The following is a 12,087-nucleotide window of genomic DNA, read 5'->3' as shown; positions in this document are numbered from 1 at the left end:
ACGGGGAGGATGTGCAAACTTCACCCAGACAGTTACCTGAGGGTGAAATCGAACTGGGGTCACTGGCGCTGTGAGACAGCAATGCTAATCGCTGAGCCACTCTTGATGCCACCAATCAGAATGAAGAACAAGTCGGCTGGTGGACATTCTGGCGTACCGCCATGTTTGCTATTCTCAGCCTCATGAATAACGACTGAGAATGATAGAAATATAATGTTTTACTAACCTGTTGTTTTTAAGTGGTCATCGGATTCGGCCAGGATCGGTGAGCGATTTTCCAGACTGTTCAAACTAATGTAACTCAGTGAAGACCCTCCTTCTTAGGCCAAAATGTAATGAATAATTTCATTTAGTTTGAATTTAATAAATTTAACTTTTTGATGTACCATGCCATCACAATGTAACTGGAAAAAGTGTGGTAATAATTCTCCACGGTTCCATAAGCCATCACAAAGTGTATAAATGTATAAAATCCCTTTGGCCCTCACCAGAATGATCAATTTGCCTGACCAATTGCTACTCAAGCCTGAAACAATTCATACCAGGTTTCATTGCAAACAGAAAAACAGCTGTCTTTACTGTAACGCATGTAACTTTGACTAGAAACAGAGAAAAGAAAGGATTTCTGATCTATAACAATGCAACATAAATTACATCCCTTCACGACCACAAAGAAAGCCAGTCAATGGCGCTCCCTCACAGACGAGGATGGCTCTCTTCCACTCTCAGGGTGAGCCTGTAGGTGGCTGTGCAGACCGGTGGGGCTTCCACAGGCCCTGTTACACTGGGGGCATGTGGTGGTCCCGGGAATGGAGTGGGTGGGGGGATGTGACAGCGCGCTCCTTCTGCCCAGCTTCCATTTTCCCCCGACGGCAAGTCCTGAGATATTCGACGGATTGTCAAAAAGGCCACAAATACTCACGAGAACCAATCATAATTAAGACAGTCAAGAGGTTTAATACGTACTACAAAATAAAGTATAAGCAGGGTTAACAGAATCCCAAAGATTGAAAGTGTAGATTTCAAGGGTGGGTTAAATTGTCTCTGGGAGTCCTTTTATGATTTTATTTTCCCACCAATGACATTCCGCAGTTTACAGGGTGATTGTCATTCTTCAGTTTAAAGGGTTGTGTTCAGGTGGACCTAGTTGGTTTCTTCTTTGAGAATGTTTCTCATGCACTTTTTCTCGGTTTTCTGCCCTTGCTCTGCACAAGGAAGTAGAGAGGGAGAGATGGAAGCTCCCTGTGTGCAGGCTCTGGATGTTTTTCTCTGATGCCCCTCACCCTTGTCCCTTTATTAGCGCTCTTCAGCTCAACCAATCAGGCCGTAAGGTACAGGAGTGGAATGATGCTATTCGGCCCATCAAATCTGCTCCACCAGTCAACCTTGGCTGATGTGTTTCTCAACTCCATTCTCCTGCCTTCTCCTTGATCCATTTACCAATCAAAAATGTCTCTATCTCTGTCTTAAATACACTCATTGACCTGGCTTCCACAGCCCACTTCAGCAGTGAGTTCCACAAATTCACCGCCCTCTGCCTGAAAAAAAACCTCCTCATCTCAGTTCTAAAGGGTCATCCCCTTGCTCTGAGGCTGTGCCCTCGATTCCTAGTCTCTCCTATTGGTTGAAGCATCTTCTCCATGCCCACTCAATCCAGGCTTGTCTGTATTCTGTATATTTCAGTCAGATCCACCCCCTCATTCTTCTAAACTTCATCAAGTAGAGACCCAGAGTCTTCAATCGCTCCTCATATGACAAACCTTTCATTCCCAGGGTCATTCTTGTGAACCTCCTCTGGACCCCTCAAAAGCCAGCACATCCCTTCTTGGATACAGGGCCCAAAACTACTCACAATACTCCCAACTATTCTGACTAGAGCCTTCTACAGCCTCAGCAGTACATCCCAGCTCATATTTTCTAGCCATCTTGAAATGAATGCTAACATTTTATTTGCCTTCCTAACTGCCAGCTGAATCTGCATGTTAACCTTAAGAGAATCCTACAGGAAGACTCCCTAGCATTTTTTCTTTTTTCTTTATTCATTCACAAGATGAGAGCATTGCTGGGCTAAGCCACATTTATTTCTCATCCCTAGTTGCCCAGAGGGCAGTGCTGTGGGTCTGGAGTCACATGTAGGCCAGATCAGGTGAGGATGGCAGTTTCTTTCCCTAAAGGATATTAGTGAACCAGATGGGTTTTTCTAATAATTGACAATGGATTCACACTCATCATTGGATTCTTAATTCAAGATACATATTGGATTCAAATTCCACCATCTGTCATGGTGGGATTTGAACCCGGGTTCCCACAATGTTACCTGGGTCTCTGAATTAACAGTCCTGCGATAGTGCCACTAGGCCATCGCCTGCCCAGATCTCTGCAATCTCTCTCCATTTAGAAAATAGTCTACACCACAATTCTTCCTATCAAACTTTCCCACATGGTATTCCACTCCCCTGGCCTGCCCAAGCGATTCCGCAGGCTCCAGGTTTACTCAACCTTAGCTACCCCACCACCTATCTTTGTGTCATCTGTAAATGTAACAACGATGTCCTCATTCCTTTAACCAGATTGTTAATGTGTAACATGAATAGATATGGCGCCAATGCTGACCCAAGCAGAACGCCACTGCCATTATGAAAAAAAAGGACTGTTTTCAGGCAGAATATCCTCAACTCCAAAGACACCCAGTCCCACTTAAATTGTCCCCTTCACTGCTTCAAAAGCAACACGTGAGAAGTATATAACACTTGCTTTTCAGGTTGCAAAACTCTCCTGGTGTTTTAGTTTTGGCAAATTGACTTCCATTTCAGTTTATAGTTCCAAAAGCTGTACAATATAGATATGGTAACATCAAGTTAGGAGGGGTGGATTGACTCTGTGTCCCAATCCACCACTACCACCACAAAGTATGAATTAAGAAGGAAGGCAATATTGTGAATTATGTAACGGACAATGTGTAGCTCAGAATCAGAAGCAAGTTCACCGGGTTCCTTACCCTCCTGAATAAAGAAGTCGTTCATCGCAAGTAAGCAAATGTACTGAAGCAAAGTTAGAAAAACAAAATAGGCATACAACTCGTACTCTAACATCCAGAAATAACATGAGGCAAGTATGGATGACTGCCAAACTGCGGATCAAACACCTCGTAGAACACATCCAATAATAAGGCGGTCAAAGAAACTCCTGTCGATCTTTCAGCAACTTTTACCCCTGCCCCAACTGCCTTTTGTCCCCAAAGCTTAGCACCTCTGAGGAAGCGTCACCAAATCTCATTAAAAGTTTACAAGGGATTCCAAACCTCCGCTTTCAGAGATCTAGATTTGAAACACCTTCCAAAATCAATCTGTCATGAACATCCTCAATTGCTGCTCACACTTCTTTCCTGGGACTGCGGTCCCTGGGTGCACGGGATTGTCCTCGAGCACCTAATCACAGACGTTATTTGAGTCTGACACAGACAGCTGGCTTCACACAACTATTACTGCCACTGGGTTTCTCGGAGATCTAATGTTCCTCAGCTGTACGCTGCAAATAATACTTGTGCGTTTCCTTCACTCTCTTTCATCATTCATCAGTGATGGAGGGAGCTATCCAAGCACCATCTATAGAACATAGAACATTACAGCACAGTACAGGCCCTTTGGCCTTTGATGTTGTGCCAACCTGTCATACCAAGGCATCTGCTCAACAATAACCTGCTCAGTGACACCAGTTTGGGTTTCTCCAGGGCCACTCAGCTCCTGACATCATTACAGACTTGATTCAAATGCAGACTAAAGAGCTGAATCCCAGAGTTGAAGTGAGGGTGATAGCCCTTGCGATTAAGACTCCATTCAATTGAGTGTGACATCAAGGAGCCCTAGCAAAATTGGAATCAATGAGTATCGGGGGCAAACTCTCCACTGGTTGGAGTCATACCTGACACACAGGAAGATGGTTGTGGTTGTGGGAGGTCAATCATCTCAACTCCAGGACATCTCTGCAGGTATTCCTTAGGACGGTCAAATCCCCTTTACTAAACATCCTTGAGATTACCATTGACCAGATCCACTGTGGTTACCAGAGCAGATCAAAGAAAGCAAGGTCATTGGGGTCATTTAAGAGACTGCTGGACATGTATATGGTCACAGAAATTTGAGGGTGCATACATGAGGATCAATGGTCGGCACAACATTGTGGGCTGAAGGGCCTGTTCTGTGCTGTACTGTTCTATGTTCTATGTTCTAAGTCTTGCAGCAGATAGTGGGCAGGCTTTTGGAAGCTATCTACCGTGCACAAGTCAGGAGTGTGATGGAATACTCCCCACTTGCCTGGATGGGTGCAGCCCCAACAACATTCAAGAAGTTTTACATCATCCAGGACAAAGCAGCCACTTGATTGGCATCACATCCACAAGCATCCACTCCCTCCACCACCGACGCTCAGTAACAGCAGTGTGTACCATCTACAAGATGCATTGCAGAATGCTCCTTATACAGCACCTTCTAAATCCATAACCACTTCCATCTGGATGGACAACAGCAGATATATGGGAACATCACCTCCTGTAAGTTCGCCACCAAAGCCCCTCACCTTCCTGAATATATCGCCGTTCCTTCACTGTTGCTGGATCAAAATCTTAGCATTCCCTCCCTGTGGCCATTGTGGGTCAACCCACAGCAGGTGGACTGTAGTGGTTCCAGTAGGCAGCTCACCCCCACCTTCTCAAGGGGCAACTAGGGACGGACAATAAATGCTGATCGAGCCACAATCCCTGAGTGAATAAAAACCCCTGAATGTTACAGTTGCCAAGCTAACTCCTTCTCCATGGATGCAACTTCAGAACACATAGAAACAGGGGTGGAAAAATGAATTTCATTACTGTGTATAGTTTTATAATTGTATTGTTATGAAAGCAAATTGAAAGGCCTATCGCCATGTGCTTGTTTGCCATGCCACAGAAAGCAGGCTTGCAGTCTTATATTTAAAAAAATGGAAATGCTCCTTAAAAATCCTTGGAACTACCAAAATCATCTTCAGTGCAAAACAAATTTGACTGAAAAAAAAATCCTGAAAGAACTGCTCATGCTGTAAATCAGGAATTTAAACAAAGTTGCTGGAAAAGTTCAGCAGGTCTAGCAGCATCTGTGGAGGAAATAAACAGAGTTAATGTTTTGGGTCCGGTGACCCTTCCTCGGAATGGAGCCGTTCTGAGGAAGTGTCACTGGACCCGAAATGTTAACTCTGTTTTTTCCTTCACAGATGCTGCCAGACCAGCTGGGCTTTTCCCAGCAACTTCTGTTTTTGTTAGAAACTTGACTTAATCAATTACAAGCGCCTAACAAGTGTAAAGGTAAAGGTACCATAGTCCCAGAGCACTATACGGTGTTCTCTCATTACAGAGAGAGAGAGAGAGAGAGAGAGAGAGAGGACTGGTGGTGGTTTAACCTGGGTGTCACTGTGCCTCAGGCAAGGCAACAGGGTGGGAAGGTGGGACTTTCATGGCATGGGAATTGATGCCCTCTGTTGGCGTCACTCAGCATTGCAAACCAGCTTTCCAGCCATTCGTGCCCCATCCTAACAAGTGTACACAGTCATATTTACCCTATAAGGAGGGAAGGTTTAGTGTACACTATGTATAGAGATTAATGAAGCAGTTTATAAGGAATATGCGAAGTGTACAGACAAGTTATTACCCATGTCGTGTTCTTGGTGTCGGTCATTAAAAGTGACAAAGGCTTTTGCCAGAGTCAGGGTAGGAGCATTGATATGCACGATTGATAATGAGGTCCTCTCTTGTGGTCCTCTGATGGAAAGTTATGAATTTAGTCGAACCAGTGACAATCTGCTAGGTCAAAACGGACTCAGCAGGATGCCGTTGTCATCTAAATAAAAACTGAAAGAACTGCGGATGCTGTAAATCAGGAACAAAATCACAAGCTTCTGGAAAAGCTTAGCAGGTCTGGCAGCATCTGTGAAGAAAAAATGAGAGTTCATGCTTCAGGTCCGGTGAGCCTTCCTCAAAACAACTGATACTCTAACATCCAGAAATAACATGAGGTAAATATGGATAATTGCCAAACTGGGGATCAAACACCTTGTGGAATGCATCAAATAGCAAGGTGGTTGAGGAAGCTCCCATCGAGATTTCAGTAACTCCCCCCACCCCTGGCCCCCAAAGCTTAGCGCCTCTGAGGAAGGGTCACCAGACCAGAACATTAACCCAGACATTTTCTTCACAGAGGCTGCCAGACCCACTGAGGATTTCCGGCAAATTCTGTTGTTGTGCCATTGACATCTGACTGCTGCTGCAACATGTAGACATTAATTTTTAAGAGAACAATGCTGCTCTTTTTGTTTGGTCGCTCTGATTTTAAGAGAATGCTCTTTCTTTTTGTTCCTCAAGGCATTCTTAGAAAAGTACGGCTACTTGGAACCTGGCCCTCCTGAGGAACTGAGTTTAGCTCAGGTCAAAGAAGCAGTGAGGTAAGGCTTTTACTGACGAGGCAGTGAAGTGACAAAAGGACAATGCCAGAGTTGTGTCGGCCAACTCTTCACTAACCAATGGCAACATTGAGGCTCTTGAATTTAAGACACTTCCTGGGCGTGGGGAAGGAGGAGTGTACTTGGACAGAGAGGTTCAAAGTATAGACACTGTCACCAATCCAAATTGCTTCCTGTTAAGTCTGGCCTGGGAGCAACATTACCATCTAATATTAAGTTGCGAGGTCATGTTGCGGCTGTGCAGGACATTTATTAGGTCATTCTGCATACCAGTTCTGGTCTCCCTGCTACGGGAAAGATGTTGTTAAATTTGAACGGGTTCAGAAGCAATTTAGAAGGATGTTGCTGGGAATGGAGGGTTGAGCTGTAGTGAACGGCTGAAAGGGCTGGAACTATTTTCCCTGGAGCTTCAGAGGCTGAGAAAGGTTTATAAAATCATGGGGGGTATGGATAGGGTGAACAGCCAAGTTCTCTTACCCAGGGTAGGGGAGTCCAAAACTAGAGGGCATATGTTTAAGGTGAGAGGGAAAAGATTTAGAAGGGACCTGAGAGACAACTTTTTCATGCAGAGGGTGGTGCGTGTATGGAATGAGCTGCCAGAGGAAGTGGTGGAGGTTGGTACAATTACAACATTTAAAAAGCATCTGGGTGGGCATATGAATGGGAAGGGTTTAGAGAGATACGGACCAAATGCTGGCAAATGGGACTAGATTAATTTAGGATATCTGATCAGCATGGACAAGTTGGGCTGAAGGGGCTGTTTCCGTGCTGTACATCTCTATGACTCTAATAATTGGCACTTGACCAGAGGTAGGTGGGGGCCACGACCTGGCAGCTTGTGGGTCCCTACTTCTGAACCCAATGTGGGGAGCTCATGGACTGTCCCTCCTACCCTGGAAATGACTGTCCACCTCCAATCTGCTGAGCCCACCCTGACTGACGCAGCAATCCTGCCAACTCACAGCAACTTTACGACCCAGCAAAGTATCTTTAGCCTGCCTCCAGTGCAGTACCAACAGTGAGCCTGGCTCCCAGAACACCGGCAGCTATGTCCAGAGAGTCAGAGTTACTGTGTGCGGTTTAATGTTGTTTGAAATTGTTTATTTGTATTGAGAATCTATTTATTTGTAGTACATTGAAAATATTAAGTATACAAAATTGTTTGGTGCTTTCTGTTTATCTGAATCTAAAAAGGAGATAAATAAGGGAATTTTGTCTACATTTTAAAATCATTAACTTTGGTCATGAACCCGAGAATATTTGAGGCTTGCTTTCCAGCATACAGGAGCTGTAACATCCCTGACCTCTCTCCTCTGAGGGAAGGTTGAGTCCTAAGGCAGGATGTAAGTGTATATTGAATGCTTGTGTACTGAACAGCAGGTATCAGGAACTCCTGTGGGTGGTGCAATGAAGATAGCACGGGTTTCACTGTTAGCAAAGCACCCCTCGCCGCCAAACTTAGCAGGAACCTAGCTCAAAAGCCACTCAACTGCTGGGTACACACTGCTATCGACGACACAGGTAACCTGACCTATGGGTAGCTCCTCTAGCCCCTGTCGTTGTCAAAGCTCACACTTTCCCCATCTCAGCAATCCCACAGCATCACAAGACTAACTTGGACTAGAGTTGATGGACTGGTGCATAAACAAAGTGGGGCAAAGGGCCTCTTTCTATGCTGTAAAACTCAATGATTCTAAGGCTAAGAGGAGGAGTGTTATTCTTGTCTCCTGGTCATTTTTTTCCTCAACAATATTATTAAGCTGGAGAGGGTTCAGGAGAGATTTACCAGGCTGTTACTGCGAATGGAAGGTTTGAGTTATAGGGAGGAGCTGGATAGGCTGGGGCTTTTTTTCACTGGAGTGTAGGAGGTTGAGGGGTGACCTTACAGAGGTTTATGAGACCATGAGGGGTGTAGGTAAGGTGAATGGCAGGTGTCTATTCCCTAGGATGAGGGATTTCAAGATTTTGGGGTCACATTTTTAAGGTGAGAGGAGAAAGAATTTGAAAAGACATGAAGGGGCAGTACTTTTTGTTAACATAGAGAGTGTGTGGAATGAAGTTCCAGAGGAAGTGATGGATGCAGGTACAATTACAGTGTTAAAAGATGTTTGGATGAGCGCATAAATAGGAAATGTTTGGATGGATATGGGCATGCAGTTGGGACTGTTTAGTTTGGGATTATGATCAGCATGGATGAATTGGACCGAAGTGTCTACATCTGTGCCTAATGACTCTGCAGCCTCACAGCGCCAGGGACCTGGGTTCGATTCCAGCCTCGGGTAACTGTCTGTGTGGAGTTTGCACATTCTCCCATGTCTGTGTGGGTTTCCTCCGGGTGCTCCGGTTTCCTCCCACAGTCCAAAGATGTGCAGGCTAGGTGAATTGGCCATGCTAAATTGCCCATAGTGTTCAGGGATGTGTGGGTTATAGGGGGATGAGTCTGGGTGGGATGCTTCAAGGGGCGGTGTGGACTTGTTGGGCTGAAGGGCCCGTTTCCACACAAGGAATCTAAAAAAAATCACTAAAATAGATTACCCAATCATTATTGCACAATTGCCTGCAGGCCAAATATGTGCACAAATTGTATCAGTGATAATGGGAACTGCAGATGCTGGAGAATCCAAGATAATAAAATGTGAGGCTGGATGAACACAGCAGGCCAAGCAGCATCTCAGGAGCGCAAAAGCTGAGGTTTCGGGCCTAGACCCTTCATCAGAGAGCTCTGATGAAGGGTCTAGGCCCGAAACGTCAGCTTTTGTACTCCTGAGATGCTGCTTGGCCTGCTGTGTTCATCCAGCTCCACACTTTGTTATCTATGTGCACAAATTGGCTGTCTTAGTACCTACAGTGCAGCAGTGAACTGCTTTTGAAGACTTGAAGCACAGGGGCTATGTAAATGCAAAATTATCAAATTAATGGACCTCAGTGCTATGCAGTGTCACAGTTCTACATTTGAGGATCAGCACTAACCCCCATAGCTCAGACACAGAGAGTGCGTAACGGTCACTTCTTTGGTCAACTTCCCATCCTCTCTCCTTCCAAGGAAGCCAGACATTTGGACAAATAAGTAACTATCAAACAACTCAACGTATCCTTTCCTCCTGATTTCCAAAAAGCTAAATTGCTTCCAGTCCTCCCTCTGATGGAACTTACCTCTCACTCAGGCAAAGCTTGCATAGTGACTTTCTGTTACTCTTTTGCTGGAAATATGTTGGAGTTTGGGTGTGTCAATTTTGATACATTATACATGAAAAGACAGCTAGATAGCCAAACATACTCGCTTGGACTGGTGAACTGCCTTGGTAGCTGGAAAGGTGTTATTCTTGGATCTTTGACATGTTTCAATGGCAGTCAATCATGTCCTTAGTGAGGTCTATGTTTATTCAGACTGAATTTGAGGGGTATCTGATAACCTGCCTCCAGAATTGGGTAGAGTTTTTTTTTAACTCCATCTTTGACTGTCTTTGAACGGCAAAATGTTCCTTTCAGAGCTACTCTGGGGGCTGAGGTGCTACGGTAATATCAGACATCTATGATTCATTTCCTTTCAAAAACAGAAATCTAGCTAGTTATGAGGTAGCTTAGGACAGCACAAGATTTATTGCTCCTTGCACATCCTGTGCTATATTTATTACCCCCTCCCTGGCTACTTCACAGACAATTTGCAAACTTGGCGTTCTGTTTTATCCTGAGCTGAGCTTCCTGCTCCATATCCTCCTCAGCACCATGTTCGGAGAATTCCACCTCTCCCAAATATTCCCTGTCTTTGAACCTGCCTCAGCCCATCTGTTTCTTGTTGCCTCCAGACTCAGTGATTCCAGCAGTTTCCTGAAAGGGGATGACCTGCTTCCATTCCTAAACGTGAGCTATGCTGACTGGACCTTGCCAGGACCCATTCACCTTAGCTTCATTCCCTGCTCACATGTAAACTTCTCTTCCATGCGATCAAAAGCCACCCCTGCCACATGCTACTGCCTGACAATCTGCTACGTTCCTTCAGTTCTGGCCTCTCTGACTTCCTGCTATAACGCTAGCTTTCAAAGTTCTGGATTTTCCTTATCTGCATGTCTATCTCCTCCTTATCTCCTACTGACAGATGAGAAAGTGAAGTGGGTATTCTGTTGAGCATTATACGTATATTTTTTTAAACTTGCGCGCTCACCAACCAGAGAGGAAACCTGGACTTTATGCTGAGGAAGAATCTGTTTTTCTTTTGTAACATGATTTTTCACTCACCAGAGACAGCTCCAGCAAAATGAGGTATTGGGGATTGACTGGCTTAGTGACACAGCAGCTGCTTTAACTTTGCTCAGGGCAAAAAAAATGTATTCCATGATTCTTGTGCAACGAAGCATAAAGCAACAGGAACGTTTTGGCAAACCACTCACAACGTCAGACATGTATAAGATCTTCAGATTCCTCGCTGGGCACAGTTCCCAGATGTCAATCCTTCAGAGGGGGCAGTTCCTAAACGTTAGTCCCTTTGGGTATAGTTTCATAGAAAGTGGCTCCTCGCACTGTCTTTTAGCCCAGTGGATATTCTGACTGAGTTTAGGAACTTTAACCGGGTTTCTAGGCTAGTTACCTGTGAGAAACATCACAGAATTAATTGTCCTTGTCTTCATCCAACAGGGTCTCATCAAGGCAGCCATCCTGGGCACTCGGTCTCATCCATACACACAAATAGTGTTAGTCAAATCTGTTAAATTTTCAAATGTGTTTCCCAACACGGTCTCTCGCTATTTCAACTCCCTCTGACAGTGTAACATGAGCAAGTGGTAACTGTACATGTGTGGCAAGTGTTGGTTGCTTGAGGAACTCTGGCTCAGAGTCGATGAGCTGGAGACTGAGCTTTGTACACTGCGGCACATCAGGGAGGGGGGAAACTTCCTGGATGCTGTGTTTCAGGAGGCAGTCACACCCCTTAGATGAACGACCTCATATTCAGCCAGTGGTCAGGGACAAGGAGAGTGTGACCATGACTGAGGCAGGTAGAGGGATCCAGGAGGTAGTGCTGAAGGAGCCTCAGCCCTTGATAGTTCCTAACAGGTTTGAGGATGAGAGCGGGGGCTGTAGGGAGAATGAGCAAACTGACCATAGCACTGTGGTACAGGGAACCACTCAAGGATGGGGAGAGAAGAGAAATACAGTTGTAATTGGGCATAGTGCAGCCAGGGCAATAGGATTTCAGGCCAGGATCAAGAGACCCGAACGCCGTGTTGCCTGCCTGGAGCCTGGGTTCAGGATCTCTCACCTGGGCTGCAGAGGAAGTTGGAGTGGGAGGGGAAAGATCCAGTTGTTGTGGTTCACATAGGTACCGGTGATATCGTTCGAGAGAAGAAAGAGGTTCTGCTGAGGGAATGTAAGCGGCAAGGGGCTCAACTAAAAAAGCAGAGCCAAAAAGGTGTTAATCTCTGGATTACTGCCTGAACCACGAACAATATGGCACAGGGGGGTCAACAGGATTAAAGAGATCAACAAATGACTCAGTGATTGGTGTGGGAGAAACAGGTTTGAATTCATGGGGTATTGGCCCCAATATTGGGGAAGGAGCGAGCTGTTCCGATGGGGACGCAGTACTGCGGGGTGGTAATCAAATAT

At 45.3% G+C, this 12,087-nt stretch overlaps 1 protein-coding gene across 1 annotated transcript in view; it reads left to right on the top strand.

Moving 5' to 3' along the window:
• mmp28 (matrix metallopeptidase 28) overlaps positions 1-12,087 on the top strand; it is a 98,969-nt gene that overhangs the window by 27,952 nt on the left and 58,930 nt on the right. Inside the window, exon 2 of the mRNA XM_048557234.2 lies at positions 6,389-6,468. Within this exon, the coding sequence (XP_048413191.2) occupies positions 6,389-6,468 (80 nt within the window). The remainder of the gene's footprint in view (positions 1-6,388; positions 6,469-12,087) is intronic.

Source organism: Stegostoma tigrinum, chromosome 27 (assembly GCF_030684315.1).
Source record: "Stegostoma tigrinum isolate sSteTig4 chromosome 27, sSteTig4.hap1, whole genome shotgun sequence".
NCBI lineage: Eukaryota > Metazoa > Chordata > Chondrichthyes > Orectolobiformes > Stegostomatidae > Stegostoma > Stegostoma tigrinum.
This window is presented reverse-complemented; position numbering and strand designations above follow the sequence as displayed.